At 33.3% G+C, this 27,301-nt stretch overlaps 1 protein-coding gene across 1 annotated transcript in view; it reads left to right on the forward strand.

Moving 5' to 3' along the window:
* The first annotated feature begins 664 nt into the window (after window positions 1–664).
* LOC100748294 overlaps window positions 665–27,301 on the forward strand; it is a 68,970-nt gene continuing 42,333 nt past the window's right edge. Inside the window, exons 1-2 of the mRNA XM_024368851.2 lie at window positions 665–890; window positions 26,865–26,976. Of these exons, the coding sequence (XP_024224619.1) occupies window positions 680–890; window positions 26,865–26,976 (323 nt within the window). The 5' untranslated portion in view covers window positions 665–679. The remainder of the gene's footprint in view (window positions 891–26,864; window positions 26,977–27,301) is intronic.

A 27,301-nucleotide genomic window follows, 5' to 3' on the forward strand; every position in this document is an offset into this window, starting at 1 on the left:
TATTAAGACCACCAGGCCTCAATCATTTAAAAAATTCCCAGACTCCAAATCGCGGATTACCAACCACAATCCCCCAGATACCAAATCCAGACCCTAGATCTTAAAACTATCAAAATCTAGATCTTTAAGTTCTAATTAAAAACTAGCTCAGAATTTCTAGATCTTAATTTTTAGGCTTCACACTCATAGATTTAAACTTTAGTATCTCCAAATAACAGAGTTTAGAATTTTCAAAATTCAGAGCCCTGGTCTTAGAATTATCAAATTGCAGAATTCTCTTTGATAGTAGTAGATTTTAATTCTAACCGCTAGGGGTGTTATAATTCTAATTTTATTCTATGTTCAGTTGATAATATTGGAAGCCAACCCATCAACGAAGATCCATTCAAAGATTGTTTATTATTATACATATGTATATTGATTATTTATTACAACATACTATGTATTTTCGCTGGCGAGGTGTAGCTTGTTAGTACTATTTATAATCCTATTTTGTAAAACAATCATTTAGCAAAACCAGTATTATTCTGTAGTTCTCTACGGAAACAGTTACCACCTTTTATCTGCTTTGTCGGTACAGGTGAACATGCTTGAATAGTGGTGCCCTCTGTTCGGATTAGTTTATCCGGAATATTGTCAGCGAGCAGGCGCTGGACCGCTTTCTGAGGCTGCGTGCGAGATGAAGAGCGTAAGACAGAGAAGGACCGAGATTCAAACTCGAAATCTAACGAGGAACTCTCAGAGCCACGAGAGTGGCCGCGCGATACGGCACGGGTGTTTGAAAACAGCCGATAACAGTGTGCATCGCGCCATGTGTACCGAGAAAAGTGCGAATTTCCTGTGGCTCCTTTGTTCCATATCGCTTTTCTGTGGATTTGTTCTTCCATACGGTGAGTACACGGATCAAATTCGATAAAACTTTATCGTCCTCAGGAGTTGTCATTAAAAAATTAATACACCTTTTAGTAATACAAGCAGTAATTGTTCGGCGACAAATGTTTTTTTCCTTCTTATGGTGGCCACTAGTTATATTAATTTACGATTTATGACAACAATGTGAAATTTGTGTGATTAAAAAGCATTTTGATTACAAGGAGAGCCATGAATATGAGGTTTGACATTTTTTATAGAAAGAAAATAGGAGCTGTATAAAAATTTGTTTAATAAAATCGTTTTATGTGAATAGTAAGTTAATAGCAGGTCAATATATTATAGATATTAGTAGGTTAAGGCTGATTTTAGATTAATGTTGATTAATATGTAATACTAGATTAATGTTGATTGTTACTTAAAAACCTTTAATACGCTATTGTTCAAACATTACACTGACAGTGATATTTGTGTTTATTGCTTTGGAAGGTTTCTTTCAAGATACTTTATTACTTGGACTATTTTTTAAATATCTACGTAGTACTGTTGTTTTTACATATGTGATAGTATAAAATTTGAGTAGAAATAGAAAATAGACGTTTTTGACTATAAAAGGAGTCTTCTTCATATAAAATACTTTCACTAATATTCATTTACTTTACCAATTCTTGTATTTGATTCGTATTTCTTCTATTTCTGCGATAGAGTCGCTTCGATAAAAATAAACAAATGCTAACAAAATTTTTCAAATTTCGAAATGACAAACGATATATATCAAACAAATTTCATTAATACTAAACGTTATATTTTTCGTTTACTGAAATAAACTGAAATAACGAAATAACCAAGAAATTACCAATTATAAAACAACAAATTTTTCTTTAACACGATTATCTTTTTTTAATTTGATTTTTTCATATTTTTGCGTGTAACTTTTTTAAACAAACTTTTCAGTTTTATCATACGAACGAAGGAAACGACCAGATTCACGTATGCATACAAAATAGCAACCACAAAATGATAGCAAGTTTGTCAATTAACGTAACGAACAAGGTTGACGTTTAATTATGAAACAGTATCGTGTTCCGTGTTTCATTCATCTATTCCTCGACGTTGGAATGCGTTTATGATGTTAAACAAGGATCTCTTTTCGAGAGCCGCACGATTTCGTCTTTGAAATCGTCATTGAATAGTCATCGAAAGTAACCCAAGTAACGGATTGCTATTTCGAGGGAACCAATTTCCGCGCGGATTTTCCATTTGAGCTATTGCTCATGGAATTAATGACTTAAGATCGATCTATTTCAGATGGCTATAAAAGAACTGATTCATTGATATTCACGTTTTAACCACGCGTTAAATTTGACAAATATGATTCAATAAATTTTGCAGACATTGATGTAAATTCATATTTTTATGAATGTTACTGATAAAATTATTTGATATCGTTATAATGAGTATTATATTTTACACATTTTTATATACTATTTATATCCCGGGCATCTTTGCGCCGTTATATTTCTCACATATATATAAAAATTCGCAGTTTAATTATGAGAATTTTGTGAAGATGCACAGTGTTCCAAATAGGTAAATTAATTGAACAAAATACATATTTCGTTGCTTACGTAGAAAATATTAAACATTTATAAATAACTGTTATACTGAATATTCAATTTGTATAGCTCTACCTGTATGCCATCCATAATTTTATGTATAAAAATATGTCTTGGAAAAAGTTAACTTCTTTATCTTTTAATAATTCTATTGATATATTTAGTTTTGCATTATCATGGCAGTGATGGGAAAGAAAATATTGTTTTTCCTCTTTTCATTCTTTACTATTGTTACAACAAAAATAAATCTTTAGGAACTGGGTTTTGGACGAGTGACGAAGCGGCATATTCTGACTAAATAGAGCGCGTTTCAAAAAGAATATTCGACGACGAAGAACGGTCGGAGTGTTTATATCGCTTCAACCATTTATTTTTCATTGCTTTGCTTGTGAAAGACGTTTACGTTTCTATGAAAAATCGAATTTGAGTAAACGAATTCTGACATTCAGTGGCGTACGTGGAAAGTTCATGACGTTTATTATTGTTAGAACATTCTTTCGATGTGTACACTCCGATGTGTGTTACAGATATAAAGATCACGATGTACTGAAATTAGTACTTGACCAACTAATGCAGCGAGACATAAATCGTCTTTAGTTTAGTTCTTGATCATTATGACTTTATAGATTAAGATATGTATATATCTTATAAAACATATGTAGTACATACATTTGCATCGTAAGGTGCCTTTTATTATAATAATTTTATCATTTTCATTAATATATTAGTCCATTAAAATGTTTATTTTTTCCTAATAAATACAATTCTGTCTTAATGCAAATTTTGATATCATATATTCTGATATACATATACGTATAATAAAATCTACTTATGAAATCAACAGTCGGAAATATAGTTAAACTTATGACTAAATCTACTTAGGAAATGTATAATCTATTTCGAAAAAAAAAAACAAAATACTCGGCCGACAGTTTAACTCGTTACCTTCTATTAAGAGATTAAGGCATTATCACACATACACAGCGATTGTTAAAAATTATACAAAAATTACCTTCTGACGGATGAGAAGATTTCGTAGAATCTGGTTAAGGCTACTTTGAAAGTCATCGATCGCGTGCGCGTTGCGGAATAGTCGAATCTGAGTGGGACTGTTCAATCGTAGGCATAATCCTCCGACGAAATGTCGCAAATTGTACGGTAATCATCTTGTCAAGCTGTTGAGCTGTTCGCACGCGCGGTTGTCTAATATGAATTCCTCGGAGGTTCGGATGACCTTTTCAAAACTCGTGCACCGGCCTGTCAGACGCAACAACGACTCCCTTTGGTATATTACGTGCCGTAATACGCGGCAGCTCCAAACGACGAATGAAATTCCAGGCAAAGTGTACTCCGGAGAATATTTTATCGTCCTCTGAACGCCGTGAAATACGAAGAACAGCTATTTTATGCAGTTTCGGCATGCATCGCTGCCTCGCGCCGCTCTTACACCCCGTTGGAAAATATCGTCGATAGTCGGCGCCTTGTATCGGAACAAGAATTCTACCAGGGATCTAACTGAACCGGCTCGATATCACTTCCAGCTACGAAAAATCCTTACTACCGCCGTTCGCTTACGACGCGATTGGATAATCGTGTTTTAAGACTCGTTACGCCCAATTCTTTTCGCGAAAATCGGAAGCTATGAATTTTACGCGACTACCTTAGCTTCCTGTTATCCTATATTCTGATATTAGGTTGACTGCGATGGAAAAGTGTTTGTGAATTTGACGAGGGTGGAGGTTTCGCGTTGAATAATTTCGTTTCAACTGTTACGTTTGATTGCTTAAGGTATATTATAATACCTTTGTTTTGTTGAATTTGGTTTACTTTGTTCCTATGTCGTTCGTCGTCAGTACAACCCGTAATATATCTTTATATTCTTTTTTTGTAATGTCATATTATTAAATCCTTATTACTCAAACTTGACATTCACTCATTGTCCAAAGGGTTTCGCACTTGTGTGACGGGTTGTTACTTACTAAAATATGTGTTTTTCTGTTACTGTTGTAGTATGTTTCTGGCTATTGCTGCTTTTTCTATGTCTTATTACTTTTATATTAATACATCTGTTTTTACGTTTTACTTGTCGTGTGTTTTTGTCACGGAATATTGTCATACAAACAGTTATAGGCTGATATCCCTTTAAAGTTTCGAAATATTTTCTATTCGGACATGTGCGACAATCGGCGCAATTTCCAGTAGTTCATCAAACATTTCGCGACCCAATGGTGGCAATTGTTGACTCGCTTTCGTCTTTGTAATTAGCCTGTCGATAATTAACTCCCTTAATTTTCTATTTTTCGCAGGGCATTGTTTGCCATAATGTTTGTCGTCATCGGTCATCATTATCGATGCACAGGATAATACAAATTTCTCAGTAGGTCACTGATCTACTGAACTATCTGAAATGTTTCTGTTAATAGCAAATCATAGAAACGGACATTCGAGAATATTCGAAACTTGCAACTACGCAAGTGTATGTGTATTTTGTTTCACGTACAGTGCATTCTTCTGGAAACTGCCTTTAATTATTTCGATTACTCCGAATAAAAGGTCGCAGGACGGTCAGCTGTTTATTTATGTAATTCACACAGGACGTATTTTTTGGGCATAACTTTTACGAATTTTAATGATTTAACAAATCGCGTACGAATGTTTTCCTGTCTGATTGATCCTGCCCAAAATATCTCAGTCGTTGATTTATATTTTGATTAAATTTTGTTCCACTTCGTCTTTGTGACTTTTATTCGATTATAATTTGAATAGTGCTTGGAGAATGACAATTTTTATCATGAGAAGTTAATTGGAAGTTTAGATAAAATGTAGGGCGAGAGAATTAATCATATTGTCCATTTCGTTATTATTTTTGAAGAAAATCGTGAAATAAATAATTGATGGGCTCATAATAGAAACAATCTACGTCAAATTAGCTAGTATTAGCTAACTTAATATTAGCTTTACTAACTAAACTAGACAATTGAATTATTTATCACGGATACAAGCTCTTCAATTTTTCAATTTCTTCGATAATTCTGATTTTAACATTTTTTCATCACACAAACTATTATGAAGGTATTTCTACATTATGATTTTCGACGTTTCAGCTTTTTTTTTATTCTAGTGGATTTTAATGTAATCTGAGATAATACTGAATATTAATTAAAAGGATTCCTCCCTCGTATCTAAATTGTGATTGATGTATCGCATAGCTGCAGAAACACTAAATATCAAATCAGAATTGCTTGAGGGACAGCTTTTCAAATCAACGGTGCGTGTTTTGCATAATTGCACGCTCTTCTGCGCCAGTCCTATCTGATACGAATGCGAAATTCAAGAAGCTATCCGCATTTACTCGCCTGTTTTTATAATCCTTTAAGAATTTTCTCATCCAAAAGAAGATAAATTTTGCATTACAATGGATGCATAAAAAATAAACCAAGAACGCTAGTAATAAAAGCGCCACATAACTAATAATTTGTCGATATACGAACTTTAAAATTCAAAAATCTTCGAACTTCACAAAATACTGCATATTTTTCACAGAATCTGTTTTATTAGGTTTTAACATCGTGTTAACTGTGATTATATGATATGTTGTCATTAGCGACGATAATGAAGACAGAGAAGACGTTAAATTTTGTTATAGGACATCGTGTTTTTCGGAAAGCAGCAAACTTTCGAACTTTTACTGTCACTAAGATCTTCATTTAGAGTTTCTTTAACTGAAACTTTAACCAATTTAAATTCTGGAATTTAGAACAAGCTTTTGTATATTTATAGCGGTATAATTTGTCAGTTGCAAATATTATCCACACCCATAACGAGTCCGACTTAGGAACTAGATACGTATGTGTAAATTTATTGTTGCCAATTCTAAGTCTCACAGAACATTATCAACTAAGACGTTACACGATATCCAAAAAGGAAGAATTCTAGATCTTGTAAACTGTAAAAATTACTCTAAACAATGTTTACAGAGGATTAAGAATACTAATAATAAAAATGTTCAGTTTTGTAATTTATATATCATTTACAATATTTGATCTTTAGAAGGTAAAAAATATGCAAATTTTACAGAATGTTATCAATAGAAGAATTATCTTAAATGTTAGAAATCGTAGAAATACAGATACAGAAATATGTACGTAGAAATGTATATGGCAATACAATGTCGGAAATTTGAGAAATCATTATAGACAAATAAGTCCACGTTGCAGATAATTTTGTTCTCATACATCGCATTCGAGTATTTACTTGGTTACCGAGTTCCAAGAGACGAGAACGTCTCATTACTGTCGTTTGACATCTTTCGAACTTGTATATTCGTTATCCATCGCCTCATTAATGTTTCGCGAGACCCAAGAAAAGTTATTCTTAAGTGAAGCAGGGGAGTCAAGATTAGATCGAACAGTTAAGCAACCTATCTGGGATTGTCGGGCCGAAGTGGGTATAACTGATCGCAAATAAGACGATAATAGGGGTCGAACGGAGAAGCGAGTGGCTCTGCCACAGATCTTAGTATTTTCTTCGATAATGGAAATTGAAATCTCAACCACTTCATTCAGATTCAAACGAAAGATTCTGCGGTTTCTTTTTGTCTAGAAAAATTGATTTCGAAATGTTACATATTTCATCTCCTCTTTTCTGTGAAAATATCGATGTCAGAAGTTCTTCTTCAACTTTATATAATATTTCCAATGTTCCATGAAAAGTGGACTAATTCTCCGATATCTTGGAAAAAAGCTGGGTTCTGATAAATTTTTTCACGGGAACTTGTCTTTTATTTTTAATCTGCGAACGAAGAATTTTATAATGATTAATTTAGAACGTAATGGATGAACTATGGCCAGATTATTGAATTTTTTGACTGATTTTTATTTGCTAACGGCTTTATTATAGATATTTTGATCCGATGATATTAATTGAAATTTTTATGGTGTATCGAATATTTCAATAAAAGCAAATTAAATAAATTGGAGTTTTATTTTAAAGGACTGTAAAATAACTTATGTTTCCTTTTTTTGTTATATGTTTTTTATTATTATTTTTTATATTATATTTTACCGGATTATGAAGTATTTAAAATAAAATATATCGAACCCTTTATTCCATTTTAAATACTAATTTTCTAATTCATTGTATGTAGCAGCTAAGTTATCATGAAACTCGTATGATAAATTGTTCTCGCTTTTTACGTTTATTATTTCCAACAAATTCATATTCTCTTCCTATTTAAAAACTTTTCATTTTATTCCATACTACATGCAAAATTAAAAAGGTATTTAATTCTTCCTCGCGAACTCATGAAGCGACGATTATATTCAGCAATTCCAATCCTGACAAAATACACATTTCAGACAGAAATATAGCTTGTATAGCACACAACTGAATTAATTCATTTAGCACCAGTTACAGAAATACAAAAATAACAAAATATTTGGGAACGTTAGAAAGGTTGTCACGGGGAAAAAATCAAAAACATTTAATTCTTACAGGAAAAAGAGATGATGGCGTGTATTTCTAATTTTCTTTTATAGCAAAGCAATTTTAATTCATTTTGTATCTTATCCATTGCAATTTTCAAAATTTAATACGTTATTGAGTAATTCTATATTATCGAAATTGTCCATACGATCGATTTCAAGATTAAATATCTATTCACTCCATTCTTATGATTATTTAAAAATTCGAATATTGAGAGACTTTACTGTTAACGATATGTGTCTTTAATTTGTTAAAAAAATTCATAGAGCTAACGTACTTTACTATAATGCTTTATATATAAGGAATATATGTAGATTTCTGTAACTGACTGTAACTCTCTAAAAGGGTTAAAGCGGTGAAGATAAACGGAACATCCTGTTATACACGTCTCGAGTCGATTTAACGCGTTGAATCTATCGACAATGACAAGAAAGAACTATCCATTCGTTCCCGTCTTGCGAGTATATCAATCCTCTTCGCTGTATCGCTCCTTTTATTAATGGCGTTGCCAGTGTGGCAACGAATAAGACGGAGGAGCGAAGAGGATGGAATAGAGAGTCATTTGAACAATCGAAAACGGCAATACCTATCGCCAGCTTTACTTCCCGATTCAATGTTTGTCGGAATAAACATCGGAGATTGGAACTTGGATCACGTGAATTTTTGTTACACACGAATCGTAGTTAAAGCCAGAAATACATGGATACGCTAAAGAAAACAGCGTGAATGAAAATACTCGATGGAAAGCGTAAGTCGACCCGATGGTGCGGGAAAATCATATTTTTGTCCTGCGTCTTCTGGTATAATCCTTTTTCCGTCATTCATTTGTCTCATTACTTTCTTTGCCTGGCTTAGATTTGAAAAATTGTCCTTCACTTTGTCTGCTTCATTTGAAAAATTTTTTCCTGTAATTTATTTAGTTCATCCTTAAAAATCGTTGTTTGATTATATGTATATTAATTAATATTTAACGTATTAATGAAATTCGAGTTTTAAGTAATAAAGAAATTATGAATATTCTATATATANNNAGAATATAGAATTTAAAAGAGTAATATTTCGAAATTTATTACGCCTAATGATTAAAAATTTCATAATACATAATAAATTTATCAGCAGCAATTTAAAGGAATATTTCAACAACACCCCAAATCACGTTTGCTACAGGTTCAGTAAGATAAGGCGATGTACTAACTTCTCGTCGAATTACCTTCATCCTTAATTACCAGTTACACGTAAACTCCGTGCGTTTTGTCGCTCAGATGTAATACAATTAATTTGCGGCGAATACACTGTAATAATTTACACCAACTACTAATGTCTAAAGATCCATTTCATATTAAAATAAATGTTCTATGTCATCTTCTAAAGAATTGGAAGCGTTAAAATCTTCAAGAAACTTAACAAAATATTTTCACGAAAAGAAGTTCCGAAGAATAAAGGAATAGGAAAATTAAAAAAAAAATACACGACAAGCGAAACATAACGTTAAAAACAAAGAATCTTTCTCCGAGGAAACATATTTCAAGCCCGAGTAATGCAATAACACAAGACACAAATTCATCGAAAATCTATTTGATAAGACAATGTTGATAACATTGTAACATATACAATATGTGTATATACGTTGTTATGTATATACAGGGTGGTTGGTAACTGGTGGTACAAGCGGAAAGGGGGTGATTCTAGGCGAAAAAAGAAGTCAAAAATATAGAATAAAAATTTTTTTTTCTTAATTTTTCCATCGAGACAACGATCTACAATGAGATCCGTTATAACGAAACGGAATAAAGTGCACGCGTACCGAGCGAAAATTCAAAGTCGATTTTTTCGAAAACAAAGCCTCAAACGAAAAATTTTTATCCTGTATATTACATTATTAAGTATATATATATATATATATACTTAATAATGTAATATACAGGATAAAAATTTTTCGTTTGAGGCTTTGTTTTCGAAAAAATCGACTTTGAATTTTCGCTCGGTACGCGTGCACTTTATTCCGTTTCGTTATAACGGATCTCATTGTAGATCGTTGTCTCGATGGAAAAGAAAAAAAAATTTTTATTCTATATTTTTGACTTCTTTTTTCGCCTAGAATCACCCCCTTTCCGCTTGTACCACCAGTTACCAACCACCCTGTATATACATAACAACGTATATACACATATTGTATATGTTACAATGTTATCAACATTGTCTTATCAAATAGATTTTCGATGAATTTGTGTCTTGTGTTATTGCATTACTCGGGCTTGAAATATGTTTCCTCGGAGAAAGATTCTTTGTTTTTAACGTTATGTTTCGCTTGTCGTGTATTTTTTTTTTAATTTTCCTATTCCTTTATTCTTCGGAACTTCTTTTCGTGAAAATATTTTGTTAAGTTTCTTGAAGATTTTAACGCTTCCAATTCTTTAGAAGATGACATAGAACATTTATTTTAATATGAAATGGATCTTTAGACATTAGTAGTTGGTGTAAATTATTACAGTGTATTCGCCGCAAATTAATTGTATTACATCTGAGCGACAAAACGCACGGAGTTTACGTGTAACTGGTAATTAAGGATGAAGGTAATTCGACGAGAAGTTAGTACATCGCCTTATCTTACTGAACCTGTAGCAAACGTGATTTGGGGTGTTGTTGAAATATTCCTTTAAATTGCTGCTGATAAATTTATTATGTATTATGAAATTTTTAATCATTAGGCGTAATAAATTTCGAAATATTACTCTTTTAAATTCTATATTCTATTCTTTCCCGAAATAATTATTTTTGCTCTAAAGGAACATTATTATCTGTTTGCAATAGATAACTAGAATACCTATTTGTAACAGAGTACCTATTACAAAAAAATTGATCAATGCAATGTAATAATATAATGATAAAATAAGATATTGACGATCACTCGAAATACGAGATAAAACTTGAGAAATGTATAGATGCGTAATTTTTAAATTAAATATAAATATAGGAAGATAAGTTTTATTCTTTTTGTACGTTTAATAATTAAGTGATAATAGGTCGACGGTCAGTTTTAATAAATCAAAGTTACCCACGTACTCTACATCGTATTTCAAGGTAAATAACATTTCACGGAACGAGAATAGATCTGAATTGATGATGAAGGTACCTTTTCTCGACGAGGTCGATCTTTCATTGTGGTCTTTCCACTGCCTTTCCAATGTAAGTGAGCTGCTAGCAGCCGAAATCTCGCGAAATTAGCAATGTAAATTCGATATTCCTGATCTACAGGACGAATTCATCTTTGAACGTATTGTTTACGTACTCTTTCCATCAGCTCTTTAAAGGTCACCTGGTCCTACGTGGAATCAAAGTTGTGTTTCAAGTGGAAAATAATAGAAAACGATTGTTCGATTCGAAGTTTAAATTTCTCTGTAGCTTCATAATCTGAATAAAATACTATTATGAGTCTAAATTTCTTTCAAAAAAAGAGATTTAATTTTCTCTAATTTATCGGTTAATTTTGTTGATTTATGCAACAAACTTTCAGTAAGCCTCTTAATTTATTCTTAATTAATGTGTTAATGAATATCGATTGTATTACAGCCAGTCTGTGCGTTAATGATGCGTGCTGATGTGTTTTTGCATCAGCCATGTAATCAATAAACGCAAACCATAGCTCGATGCTAAACAATGGGTACGTTTTCCGTTGCATTTTGTCGAGATAAATTAAATAATGATTGAATAATGATGTTATATTTTATACATATAATATTATTCCAAAATACATGCATAGGTACATGTGATGAATACAAATGTACCATTATTGTATTACATGTTATATAATTATTATAGTATCGTAATAAAAAGACAACATTTTAAATCAAAATAATGTAAATTTTTGTCAACCAAATTTAAATTGTATTAGACTCATAGTCTGGTGATTCTATGTATATATCGTTATGGTAGTAAACGCTGCTTCTAATTACTAGCTCATTATTTAATAATTATTATCAATTCACCATTAATTTATACATATTGGTAAAATCCATATATCGTTACCAGAAATGGACCAAAACATCCGCATATTGTATGCATATGTATGTATGTATATATTGTAATTGACGTAAACGTATCTTGACTGGAGGAAATATAGACAACAAAAATATTATTAAAAATATTAAAGTACATGACGTTATTTTCTAAACCTATTAACAAATCTTAAGACTCGTAATTAAATAATAATTCACTATAACTCAATGCATGATAACATTTTGATTAAGTTTGTTTCGTGTTGTCAACCGGAAAAAGTAGTTCGAGTTTCATCGTGTGTATCTGATGAAAAAGCTTGCTTTTAGCTCTATATCCGAGCCGTCCTCGAGCTTCGGTTTGCCACCTTAAACTACGAATGATTTGACGGGAACTCTGTTAATTTTTACGGCACTCTGCAAACTGAATGACCACAAAGAAATACCAACTCCCTCATTTGTCTCAACATTTTCCTACGCTGAACGTAATTAGTTCTGCTATTATCGTGTTGGTTGACTTGTAAATTAACATTAACCAAAACTTAGCGTTACAACGCTTTAATCTAACACTATGTCTAAAGCATACAGATCACTTTTACTAACGACCCCGTTATTCCTTTGTTTTCCACGTTTTGTAGCGTATGTTGATTGCATATTAAACTTTAGGATGATAAAATTATAGCATGTTTATTATCTGGGATATAATATCAGTATGATATGGTATTATTAGTGATATTCTATTGTTTAACCCTGCAGGAGTCTTGATCCTAAAATTTTATTAAATAATATTTCTTAGCAATACAGTGACTTCAAATTGTAATATAGTGCCCAAATTACTTTTTTTTATACACACTGTACAAATAAATGAAGGAAAGTTGAATTTTATTGAAACAGATACAGTGTGTAATTATTAAATAGAAAAACATACTACGCACGCCTATATGTTATTAATTGTCTTAAGTAAATCTAGAAAGTATGTACTTCTATGTTTTGTGCGTTCTCTGTTGTTCAAATATGGTTGAATGTTCATCACAGATGAATGTCACGTCACATCACAAATTTTCTGTTATTTGTAACATTATAAGTTTGTATATCGCTTAAAGCGTATGATATTGTTGGTATCGAAGGAGTTCCTCAAATTCCCTAAAGACTTTAGAATTCTATATACTTTCGAAACTCTATAAGACGTTTTGGACTTGCGATACTTTCGATACTCTAAGAATTTCGTAACCTCTGATGCTGTTATTTTTCAAGTTGTAGATATTTTGTTCGTACTTTTTCGATCTTTCATTCGGCGTTCTAAAGCTCAAATTTTACGTATGCTGCACTGTGAACTCTGTCAAAAATAATAATACAATGAAAGAAAGTTATTACTCCTTTTAAGATTACTTCAAAAAAATCATTAAATAATGTATCATGAATTTTGAACAATTTTCTCTTTTCTAACAATCTTTTTAATCCTCTACAAATTCCCATTACTTTAAACAAAACAGTATATTCAATAAAATCCGATTTCTCCTTTAAAATCAGGTAACTTTGGTGCTCGGTAATCAATTTATTTTCCCAATGTTATCCAACTGGACGATCTAATTGCTCCCATCGATGCGTCACAGTTTACCATGTTTCCATTCTTCCGCAAAGATTCGGCGCATCAATTTCCCTCATCCACGGGTCGTATATACGCATTAATCTTCTCGAGAGAGGCAACTTGATTAATTGATTGTCCTATCGTTTCCGCATCTCATTAGACGGCCACTCACGAAGACGTCAATCCGATATCGATGCCGCGGCCAATGGACCATTGGTCATTTTTGCTTTTCATCGATCGTTGGCTCTTGCGAGTATTCCGGTTACATCGACAAAAGCTCCGCCGGCTATTCGATTACTACGGTTCCTTAGCGAATGAAGAATTCCTTTTTCTTTCTTTCTTTCCTTCTTCTTCTCGGCCATGGCTTGAAATGAAATTTTCTTCTTTCTCCCCTCCACTGGTTGTCTCGTCGACGATGCAATCCCCGGTGAAAATCGTAGCTCTCCGCCGTCACGACGTCGGAGTAAGACCTGATAAGGGGTATGAAGGGGGCTTTAGGAGTAGCGTGTCAGTGGGAAAGCCCGTTGATGAAAAAATTCCATTACGTTGTCTGGCCTCGGCGTTGTTACAAGGAAAAGATAAATTTCTGCGTTGGGCCACGATGCATGTGACCGGCCACCATAAAAACAATTTATGGAACAACAGGGGACCGTCCCTTTCGTTTGAAAGTTGTATCACGGATACAGGTATTCACATTAACCCTTGGAGTACCGATACGGGTTGGGTTTAGGGTGGCCCATATTAGTAGATCAATGCAATAATACAGTGACTTGCGAAACTGTTACGTTCATATTATATGCGTTATGCAAAACATATCGAAATTTTGTTAGTATTGTAATGTATGTTGGTAAGATTTGAAATCAATCTGAAAATGTATATGGAAGTTGTAATAACTCATTATACTAACTTGCAATGCAAAAATTATAGAATGTAGATTAAGTAACAAAATAATTCTACAGGTTTCGTCAATTATATATGTCGCCTTTATTATTACATATTGACTTTTAAAAATCAGTTTAATCGCGTATCATGATATTCTGTTATACATTTGTTTTGAAAGAGCTCGTTTAAGGGGAGAGAATTAACGAGGTTGTAAATCAATATTACGATTACTTCATACTTTGTAAGAAAAAGTTAAGGCGGAGATTGAACGTGAATGGTCTAAAACAGCAAATAGAAATTTATGAGACCTTTCAATATTAAGAGTTCTTTTTACTTAAAAATTGTATGGTATTATGCCAGATATTTATAGAAAATGTTTTCGGTATATATGTCGACCGATAGATATAATATAATGAAATATTAATACAGCTATGATCAATAAAAGATCAGACGTAACTGATACTAGCCTCAATCAAAGTTGATGGAAGTATGATATTACTTTTCTAAATTAAATAAATGATGCAATATCATGAATTATGTTTCACATAAATGTGAACTACTTTAATGCGAGTCATAGGAATGTATACCCAAACGATAAAACGGGAGATCTAAAAACGAAGAAATTATTGGATCAGAACCTTAACCTTAATTCTGTCAATGAAATCGTGTAGTAGAGGTGCTATATAAAATCTCTTGTTTGTCGATCTGCAGATTTTTGGCGTGACACACAGCGCTTATATATAGAGAACGATACCGAGAATTAGGCGATGAAGTCGAACACACGCTATTCGTGAGGTACTCCGTTAATAGTGTTTCTAAGTGTTCAGGTATGATAGGAATTTAGTTTACTCAACCTTTTATATATCATAGGGTTTATTCCAAGTATAAGTGTGCGTACAGTATGAGATAAAGATATTTGCACGATGAAAATGTAGAAATGAAGAGAGTAAAAAGAATGGGGATATAATATTGTTTTGCTAATACTATAGAGACATAAATGTACAAACGAAATATTAATCGACAAATATCACACGGTTACATATGTTTGAATATATGTATTTAATGATATAGAAAATATTTCTCTTTCTACGGTATCGAATATAGAATGGCAAACAGGTAACGTTTTAATTGAAAGTTTCATAATGGAGATTGGCAATAAATCTTCATAATTTCCCTTAATTAAAGGAAAGTAACAGTACCTTCGAAAAGATATGGTATATTTTATTCACGAACGGTTCATTGAAGTAACTTCCAACGAACAAAGAATAAAAGTTAACAATGAAGGTAACAGAAGGGTCTAAGGTAACGATCTAAAATCAGTAAGTCCGTAAGAAAATTTCAATGCAATCTTCTCGCTTAATACTATTGTTCTTTCTTCGTGATCCCTGGATTCTTCGACATTCCATGGAAACATTGTCTTTTACACAAAAAGTCTGATGAAATACCATTGTGAAATTAAATTAATTCTTGCAATTTAATGTCGACATTAACAAACTCAATTTTTTGCATATCTGCTAATCAGAATCGGTTGATTGTGAATGGTTACATTCATACTTTTATGAATGTAAGTTCCACTTTTCAATATTTCGCAGAACCATCGTTTTCTTCATAAAAAGTTATGTCAAATGAAACACCATCTCAAAGCTACATTAATTCTCGCAATTTAATGTTGTCATTAAGAAAACATACTTTCTTCTCGTATAATTAATCATAATTATTAGACTATACATGCTTATACATTCTATGGACAGAAATAAAGAGATGTAAACTAAATAGAGATTTATATTTCGTTCGTTCTCGAACATGTTTGTACATTTATTTAAATTTTCGTCTTAAAGCGTCTCTTTACTTTAACCTGCATAAAAAGATCAATATGATGACAAATATTGTTATCTCAAAATCGCAAAAACGACCTTAATTCGAAATCCAATAATCGATTTTACGATGCACCGAAAAACTACAAACCATCAATCAAGAAAGGGCCATTTGCAATATAGAAGTAATGAGAACTTTCTGATCGCAAAAACTTTTTATCGAAGAAATGAAATCCACCCTCGTCTCTTGAAAGATGGAAATATCCATTCACGGTAAAAACCGTTAACGATACGAAGAAACGCGCTACATTTTCTCACATGACCATTATGCGAGCTCCATAGCCACTGAGAGGAAGAAGTTGAACTAATTTCGTAATTTCTTTGGTCGGATGGCCGGCCAACGCGAGGGAAGGTTAATTACGCCCCTGGTCGCTTTGCACGTTCGTTCACAGCTAACTGAAACTTCTCAGTGGATCTCGCTCTTTGTGTCTCAGATACATTTAAACTTAAAAGTAGCCTCGAGCAGATCACGATCGACGACCGGAAACGAGAAATCGCGATGTTGAGAAAAGAGCGGAGAAAGGGCCTGCTAATTGCACGACAAATCGTCGGTTCTTCTCGTTGCTCGTTTTCCATTCGTACAATTAGATACGTTATAATTAGACTGCGGATTTTTATACAAATTCATATTTCATTTTTCGAATATTATAACAAGTATACTTTAGGTATTTTATTATTTTTTAATATTATATTGTAATCTTTAATAATGTATATAATAATGTATATTTAATAATGTATATTTCTATAATGTATATTATACTCCAGACGTTTTATATATTTTTTGCATATTATACATACTCTACGTATTTTTGCATCTATAAGTTTCAGATAAACGCATAAAAATCCGCACTTTAGTAATAATATTTCACGGTAAAAGTTCCTGTTATCGACAAACGTTGATGATCTTGTATCGGCATCCTTGCATGTTAATTAATTAATCCTGTTTACATCTATCAAAGTAATTCGTTCGATTATTAACACACATGTTCGAACGTATAGAAGAATACAAGTGATGCAATTTTCATTGAATGTATTTAATTTGAATTCTCGTATTCCTACGTTAGGCGAAAAGGTATTTCTGATATTGCGTTTGTATGATAGAGCATTCAAAGTCTATGCGAGAAATTGCAATGTACTCGTGGAAGTCTCTTTTATTATTTAAGGAGTTCCTTCTGGTCTGTAATTTTTTTTCTTTTGTAAGTGGTTTTTCGGTAATAAATCTTTTTTTATCTTTCCACGAAAGGTTTGATTAATGGCTTCAAGATAGTGTCGGTGATTGATCTCTGAATATCAATAGAATTATTTTAAGATCATTAAGTTATATTGTTAAAAATGTTCTTTTATACAAAGTGTCTACATAATATTAATTAAAAAATGCAAAATGGCCATGATGTTCTCTGGGTAACTATTAACATCTTTCAAATGTTCAACAAATTGATTCAAAAGATATATTTAATAGTCAGCTACAGTCAAATGGAAAAATAGTTTAAAATTAATTCACAAGGTGTTGAATTTTAAAATTGCTCTATTATAAAAAACGAAAAATGTTCTTCACATTATCTATATATTATCAGATTGTCAAAGCGTTGATTTTGACTTTAATTGTTTATCTCAATTGTGCCCACTGTAATAATATACATCTTGTAAATATTTTCAAAAAACGCAATAATTCTTTCTTCCAATTTCTCAACAGAGTTTCTTAAATTTCAATATCAATATCGTTGAATGGGTGTCACGTTACGATTAAAATTCTCTCGTAAAACATCTTCCCCGTATCCAGCGGAGATCGATAACTTTCCCTGGGAAAAAGACGTCACGTTGTATTTTATTGGCGAGATGAGCTTTCAGTTGTTACTCAAGGGATTCGTTTCTCCATATCGAGTTCTTCAGAACCATCCAAACCGTCGATCACCTCGGCTCGTAAAAAGCTTGGTGAAGTCGCGTATACGTACGAAGCATCAAGGTTGTTGAAGGACGACACCCTCTGCCACCCCTTGTCGAGGTTTAATTAAACTTTTGCAATGGATTCGCCGGCGTGGCGTGACCGCTTACAATGGAGGAACGAACGAATTACTCTCAATCGCCCGTCGGCGTGGCTTTGTTGCCGGCTTTAATCGTTTCCACCTGGAACGATTCTTTCTTTTGCCGTCTTTTGCTGTTTCGCTATTTCGTTTCACGGCCCCGTTTCGTAACAGCAAACGCTCCGTGGAAAGGAGGTGAAGCTGCTTTTAAGCGAATTATGGAATCAGGAAAATGGATCGTCTCGGATCGACGGGTTTCTCTTCGATAATTGGCATAATCGAACAGCGAAAATTATTATCGACGCTTCTTCGTTCGCGAGGTGGCCGCGAGACGTGTAGACGGTAAAATCGATATTTTATTGTCGCCGTCGTTGGAACAAGGTCAATGCGTTCGCTCATCTCATTCTTCTTTTGTTCGCACGATATATAGCACGTTATTTTACTTTTTTTTAGGAAAGTGATATTGAAAGTGAAAAGTTGATGTTTGTATCTCGTATGTGGTGCTTGGAGGATTATTTATTAAAGAATTAAGTAAGGGATAATGTTTGTTGAGGAATATAAGGAATGTATGATAAGGGATGTCAATAAAAATGAAGTTTGTTAAGTAGCAAGGAGCATATAATAAGGAACAAAATATGTTAAGGAATAATTAATAATCTTTAAGGCTTCGACATATCAGAAAATAACGGTGAGTTCAGAATGAACGATTTAGAATATAATTATCACTTTGCCCCCAAGATTCTCTGTATTTCTGGTATTAGATGAAAAAAAACACATACTTTTAATTGTTTATGACAAATAAGTATTAATTATTGCGTTACACATGACATTTAAGATGTGATTCGAGTATTCACTCAAGCTTAAAATCTTATTCCATCTGTTGAAATCTAACATCTTTCGTTTTCCAAAACCTCATCGTGGCATGGTTAACAGGAGTACAAAGACATTCTCGTTTCATAAAATTGAGAGTAAAGAGAATACGGTCGATGAACTCTCCTCTCATGCATTTACCAATCTTTTCACCATTTTTCCTGAACCGTGCTCATTCATTATCATAAAACTAGAAATGATGAAAGGCCACAATGATGGAACACCGAATCGCCGGAACGAAGCGTCGATGGTGACATAATTGTTCTCGAATCTACGCGAAAAGCTGTGCGAAGTTCGCACTTCCGATAGACTGAAACTCGTCGGTGGCGCAAACATTCCATAAAATCTGGAACTGGATCGCAGCTGCGTACGAATTGTGTCCACAGAATCGATTTCTCCGGTTCTTGCACCGCGAAAGTATCTCCGATTCGGCCTTAATTACATGTTTGGCTAACGAACCCGGCCTCTTAAATCAAGTAAACCGTGGCAAGTGTTGCGAATGTGGAAAGTCTGTACTTTCAACCGACAGATACTTGGAAAGCGTTTTCAACTTCGCCGAGAGACGCTCACCCTTTCCCGGATCCACGCCCTACCGCAAAATTAACTCGGGAGATGCGTTAACGTTTTCCTTTTGCACGCTTCTCTTCTCGCGCGAGAACCCACGGATCAGACCTGAATTCTTGCCGATCCTCCGAGCCGAGAGATTTTTATTATCGGCCACGTTGATAAGTTTCTTTGTAGACTGATGGGCTCACCTCTTCTCTTTCTCCTTTCTTGCGTAAATACTGGGAAGGGTTTTAGGAGAATGAATGTTTGCTGCTCCTTTTCGAAGGGTAAATTGCTGGAAATGGGAAATGGGATTCGAGCGAGGGAAGAGTAGCAGTGGAAATTTGTGAAATTTTATAACTATTGATATATTCTTTAAAACGATGACCATAGAAGGAGAATATAATATTATATTTTTGAAAATTTTCTACGCTATTAATTAATTTCATATGAACCGATTCGTATTTTTATTTGGGTTTCGGATTAGATATGTCGTTCCCTCATCCTCTTGAACATTTAAGAAATAGTTATAGTGACAGTATCGATTATGCCGTGGGTTCTGCGTAATATTTCATGTACATATCTATTATTTATTTTTACAAGACTTATATTTTTGCATCTGACAAATTGATCTACTTTCTAAGTGTATCACATTGAAGTATTTCCTTTCAGCCAACAAGTAGCATAAAACTTAAGAAATCAGCAAAAGCAGATCCATGATATTTCTATCACGTAATCTTCAAATGTAAAATGAAAAAGACAAATAGTAATTTCAATTTTGTTTGCACGTTACCAAATATTTTTTCGTTAAAAAAGCTTTCAATACAAAATAATTTTAGTATATCTTTCAATCCTTTAATCCCAATATGAAATAAGCTGTCGCGTAAAGTTGGAATAACTTCCTCATCTTCTTAGGTGAAAAAAGGGTTAAAGCGGAACCCAGACGAAGTTAAGTCTCTTCTTCGAGGGCATTTACCGGGCTCGGTGGATCGTTTGAGTTTTTCATTGCACAAGTGTCGGTGTATTTCGCGACATCAAGCTTCGTCTTGTGTGCGCACGCTACAGCGAAGAATAATTTCGGTATTCACGGGTTTGCCGGGTTCACACTGGAAGAACGTCTTAATTACCCGCTCAGGTAAGCTGACAAAAAAGGAGGGAAAAACGAGAGACAGAAAGGTGCACGCGAAAGGCGGGCCGGAAAGACTTACCTCGGCATTTTCAGGAGCTTTAAGCACTTTGAACTCTCGCGTCTAAGTAAAGTATGGAACTATACGTTTCTGTGACTAATTCGCGACCCTGGAAGCTAATCTACAACTTTAAGAGTAAATGAGAATAAAAGAAAAAGGTAATTTGACAGAATGTCTTCGTTTTCTTCCTCGTTTTTCGTGGAGGTGGAGTTTCGAAAAATTAAGGTTAGCGAGGCTACATTTCGTAAAAACTAGTGTTTTTCAAGAATTTTATTATCAGAATACTGATATCAAGAAATATGCAACTTTGAATTTATGTCCTTTTCGATATATAGATATGATGAATTATTCGTCGTACTATTGAAGTCAGGAAAATTCTACGCATCAAAGTAAGACGAGAACGGAGAGTAGTAAAGTTATCTTAGAGGCTTCAATTTCATAATAACCGAATTACAAAATTTAATATACGTCAGTTCATTAGACAGAAATAGATAATTGCAGGAAGTTATTCTTGATTTTCGTCTTATTTTGAAATATAAGATCTGCCTATCTTCAATTGAATTTGGAGCCACGGTGTATAATTTAAGTAACGCTAATACAATTCATATAAGAACATAATTCAAATAACCATCTTTTGATTCAATAAAGAAACGATCTTAGGGATGGAGTTACCCACTTAAATAAATTGCAACTTGCCATATTACCGAGAATATTTACGAAACAATGTAAGTCTATTTCAATGTTTTGTACATAGTCATTCACGACAATGTGAGATGTCACGATTTTTTTGAAGGGTTGATTACACTCTTACGACTGTTCCTTTAATAAAACAAAATTGATTATGATATTTTAGCATCACTTAAAATAACATTTCTGTAAAGTTTCAAACTTATTTTGAATTTTCGTATTGTCGAACGTTTTTCGTTAATGGCGTCCAATTAATTGGGAACTTTTGGAAGTTATCCTTTATGTTTTCACGAGTGATGTATGTAGTGTTAGTTGAACGTGGACTGAGAGGAAAGTATCGGAGGATTTTGATAATACGCTTTCAATAATGAACAACATATGTATATTTGTTCATGTATCTTGATATAGTTTTATAACGTCTAATAATTGCACCTATATTTTTCAATTTTAATATTGATATAGTAAATGAAATAGTAAGGAAAAGAGCTTAAATCTACCCACGATGCTTAGGTATTTTTCAAGCTTAATAATTCAAGATTGGAAGGTTTTAGCGTTGGAGTCAGCGACGCTCTGCAAAATCAATTACAAACTTTCTCGGCGCAATAGGGTAACTTTTTATGTGTAAATAAACGTTTGGTTCACCATTCCGCATACGATTCGCTTCACTATTACTCTGTCTCTCAAAATTGTGAAACATTCCTTTGACTTCTCGTCTACTCTCGTAGTTTTGGCTTAGAGTTTGATTTGTATGTATTTCGAATGCATTATACATTAATGTCTGAAAGTTTCTCAGTTATTGAGTAGTGACTGACACGTTTAAAAGCAATTTTAAAAATAATATGTTAAAATAGAAAATCATTTGAGTTCATCAATAAGAAAAATTATTTGTTAGAAGCTTTTTAAAAGTTTACATTAGAAGAAACTTTTTAAAGAAGCTTTTTAAACGAGTAACTTACGAAAAAGATTTGAAGCAGAAAATATTCTAATAATAAATAGAAGCTAAATAAAATTATTCTATCTTCATCGATACAATACTAATATACTCCAATATCAATATAGTTATATCTGTTATATTAAACGTAAGAAATGACTACCTCGATCAGATTATCTAAAAACATGTATATGCTTCATTATGAAATTTTACTATCCTCCAGAATCGATATTCTTCACAAAGAAAATTGTAAGGTAATATTATTAATTTATTATTAAGGAATCCCTGCATTAAATTTATTTCGTGTTATAAAATAAAGAAAATATGCTAGAAATTATTTCGAGGTAAAACAACATATATTTGTCGAGATTCCTTTCACCGCATACGGGCATTAACTCCCACGTGCAAAATGCGAAGAAGTGAGCATTTCATCACTTCCCCAATATGGATTTGCTTAATACAGCGTCTGAGCTCGGGTGTGAAACTTAAAATTGCGGTCGTCGCGCGTTGACCTGATACTTGTGTATAAACGCCGCTTTGTCAATGGAGTTTTATATAAACCGATGATCTCAGACGAATTTCTCGATGTACCACGGGGCGTGACACATTTTATTTCTTTCACAATGTCTTCGCCGTGGTAACATACATACGTAATTTCTTTTGATGTCCTTTCGTTAGAAACGTTGTAAATGTGTGTTTTCGTAGAAAAATTTCGAAGAACTCGAAGAAATAATTTTTCTTAACATATATTATATATACATTTGTGTCCTCAACTTTTTTTGAAGATTTGCCTCAATAGATTGGGAATGTTTATGGATATTTATATTTTTACCCATAATCAATAAATACTACACTTTGGATATTTATATATTTGTGCATATTATGCGCATTCTATGTATGTTTGTACTTGAAAATTTGTCATAAGTGCATAGGGATTCATTGAACAGCGTATGTAATTATTAATTCGGACTATCAAAATTACCGTAATTTTACAAAATTATTAATTTACGAACTAAAACTTTTTATTTAATCTCAATAATTCAATCTAATTAAAAACTAAATCAGCGTAATGTAACGTCGGATTAAATAATTCTCATTGATGACTGTATTCAAAATGTTCAGAGAAACCGGAGTCCATTAAAACGTTCTAAATGTATCATTCGTGCTTTCATTGCTCTTCATTTTTCCTAATAGCATCCCTATAATGTATCAGTAGCAAATTTCTCACCAGCTTCTTCGATTTATCTACTTTTGAGCAGTTTCGTAACGTTTGCCGCGCACGGAGCTGTGCTCCTCAGGTTCCGAATCAGACCAACGTCATTATATTTCCGCTTCACGTAGAATTGGCAGCGGGAATGGTACGCGGCCCCCGTTAGAATGAGTTAGAGCTAGCAACTGACCTATCCCATGTTGAACGACCTCGACGAGCTTCGAAGGCCAATGCATCATAATTCATAACTTTATCAGACGTTCTCCGTTACGTACTTACTAGTTCAAAGACGTAGGAGTGCTATCAAATCGTACTATGGGCAAGTTAGGTTTTTGTTTTTGGGGCGCCAGATTAAGTAGAAAAAATTAAATTTTTACTCTTCGATTTAATACAATATTTTATTACGGTTTTAATATCATTTAAAATACCAAATGCACTCAGTTCTGTTAGCTGATTTATGCGATGTATTTAATGAAAAGGAAGTTCAAGTAATACCAACACATACATTTGAGATAAGTCATTATTCTCTTCCCGTTGTCAATAAAAGAAGAAAGAAATGTGAGACATAGAAAAATTAAATAATATAATAAATTGTTACAGATATTTTGTAGATATTCTATAAATATTTTTTGAAAAATTAGCAGCAAGTTGAAAATATTTCGTGAAATATCCATATTTTAAATGATTTGATGGAGTTGCACGTAGTATATAAAATACAATAATATCAAAGCATGCAATTTAATACAACAAAAAGAGAGAAAGCGTTATAGATATATATTTCGTACATACACAAAAATGAAAAAATGTTTTTCTCTATTGCATCTAATAAATTTAGTATTCTGCGATTTATTTCAATTGTATGACGCAACTATATAATATCAACAATATGTTATTAAAGCTTTCGAAAGCGTTCATATTTTTCATTCAATTTAAAACAATTCAGAAACGCAGTAAATTTTTAGGAAGCCAGGTAGAAAAAGATAACGGCATAACAGAGCAAGTCTTAAAACCGAGGAACACAAAAGGGACACCAGAATTGTGCCAATTTAACGGGTTCCAAATTATGTAACCGTCAACGTTAATGCTATCATTATAAAAGATAAAAGTACATCTGTGTCTTTCGTTGAGTGAAACCACGTTGTGAATTCAATGGCAAACTTAGTTATTAAGAGATAGGAAGAGGAGCACAATAGCATATTTACCTATTTTTGATAATAAAATGAATATCCTTATTTAACTGCAAATAAGACAAATTGCAAATAATAAATTAAACTTCCTTATAATGATCATAGTTATACATAGTAATACATATATTATAAACTGATTAAATTGATGTTTATGTAACAATAAAACTGGCATTTGTAATTGTCAGACATTATAGAATTATTTTCTTACTGGACAAACTCTTTATCTCCAGATTTTTTAATTTTTTAACTTTTGAATTATAACATAAATTATACTTGGATCTAATTAATTCATATGTAAATATAATAAATATCATAATAAATATACTGGTATGCGAATATAAATTTTTGTAAACATTGTATATCATGTTTATTGCTAATCTCGTCTGTGATTGCGAACAGGTTAATGGCTAATGAAAGTATCAATCGATTTCCACTGCTAAACATCATCCAATATAGAGATGGTAAATTTACATATCAGTTTTGGGCGCTCCACTTTAAGTTTAACATGACCACGCATCCATAGGACCAAGCTTGACATGATTCCCGACCAATAGCACCTTGACTCATTTTATAAGGTCCTGTCGAGGGTTTGAGGTTCGGGATCATGTTGGTCTTGGTCGAATGAGTCCAGGGTCATGTCGAGCGTAGTCCCATGCGTCCGTGGTTTTGTTGGAATTGATCTCACGAGTCTTCCCTTGCGCGTTCTCTCGACTGATGGTCCTTAGCGAGTGTGACCTTCTATTTTTGGTATTATTCCGTATCGCGTTATGTATTTGTAGAATTTGCTAGGTTGGGTATTTGTGGTTTCAAAATTAAGACACAATTCAATACTATCTGTAAAGTTTATGTGATTGTAGCTATGATAATTGTTGATTGACATTTCGAATAATTAATTGTTGTGTCTGTACATCTTCTAACGTTTCATTAAGATTTGAATTATTCCTTTACGTTTAGTTCGAATGAGAGTTATTCTTGCTATCACTGAAGATTTTTATTATGTTTTCTGGTTTATGTTTTTTTATGTTTACAAAAGGTGAAAAAGGGAAAAAAAATTTTTGAGTGGTCCTGAATCAATGACCAGGGACAGTAGATGATTATAATTAAAGTGAAATGATGAAGACAAGTAAAGATAAAATTCAACGTTAATTTTGTTAAAAGTACTTACGTTCTAGTAATTACGAAAACAAGAATACTGAAACCCGATATTTTGACTGATTTAGTAGCTGTACCGTTAAAATTGTCGATGATGCTACGTCGTTTGTATGGAGTTCACTATGTCCAAAATTGTTTTCCGATTTTCACATTACTCATGCCAGCTTTGTTTAAAGCTATCGCGTATCAGCAAACCATGCTCGTAACCTTCGAAATAGGAGAAGGTTCGTAAGCAAATTCCAACGGTAGTCGGTGAAATGCGCATCTCGGTCAACGATTTCTACGACTACCTGTACGCAGAACAACTATTGCAAACCGCCGCTTTGTTTCCTGCCTGGCTTTCGCTTTAACCTTTCGATGCGATAAAAAGTTCAATATCGCACTGAAAAGCTGACTTTCCAAACGGTTGTACGGCGAGGGGCGTATGCAAGTACTCCTCCTGGCATTTCAAAGTAGCGAGGGTCCTATTGACTTTCGGGCGGAGTGCGAGCAGAACCAAAGAAAGGTTCTAAGGCCTGGAATTGAGGAAACTTCCCTCCTCGGCCAGGTGAAACTTCCCGCCAGCCGGAAATGGAAACTCTCGCGCCTCCGTTCCGCGTTCAGTACGGACGCAGCAGTATCGCGCGCGTGTGTGCTTCTCTCTCTTTCTCTTTACACTTTTTGCTGTTTCTCTTTTTCTGCAGTAGCGCTTTTCTGTCGTTTTTAGATTTATTACAATGTTTCATATTCGACGTGAAATGAATGCGATGCGATTTTTGTGTTTTCAGGACGCTGCCAGAACGCAGGTCCACGGGAACAGCCGGATAGCAGGGATGATGCGAGGAAAATAGGCGATCTGCGCGACGAACTGCAGGCTGACGATGCGGATCAGTCGTATGTGTAAGTACTTTATGCATATTTGATGCCTTCGATCGAACGTTGTCGGTTATCGAAAGCTTTGTGTTCGAGGAAATAGAAACAGACATCAATCGGGCTTGTAAATTGACGAGCGATAGTTTGAACACTTTTAGGACCATGTTTTTTTAAAGATTATCATTTTTTAAAGCATCACTTTTTGCTGTAAAATTACTGAAAATATTTTTCTAGGAAAGCTTTTCTCGGTAAAAGTTCGCAGTAATTTATGTAAATAAATCACGGAGGTTGTACATCGCTGAACAATGACAAGAATATTTTTTTAAAAAAGTTTTTTCGGCATAAGAATTTG

This window comes from Bombus impatiens, unplaced genomic scaffold (genome assembly GCF_000188095.3).
Source record: "Bombus impatiens unplaced genomic scaffold, BIMP_2.2 scf_0485, whole genome shotgun sequence".
Classification (NCBI taxonomy): domain Eukaryota; kingdom Metazoa; phylum Arthropoda; class Insecta; order Hymenoptera; family Apidae; genus Bombus; species Bombus impatiens.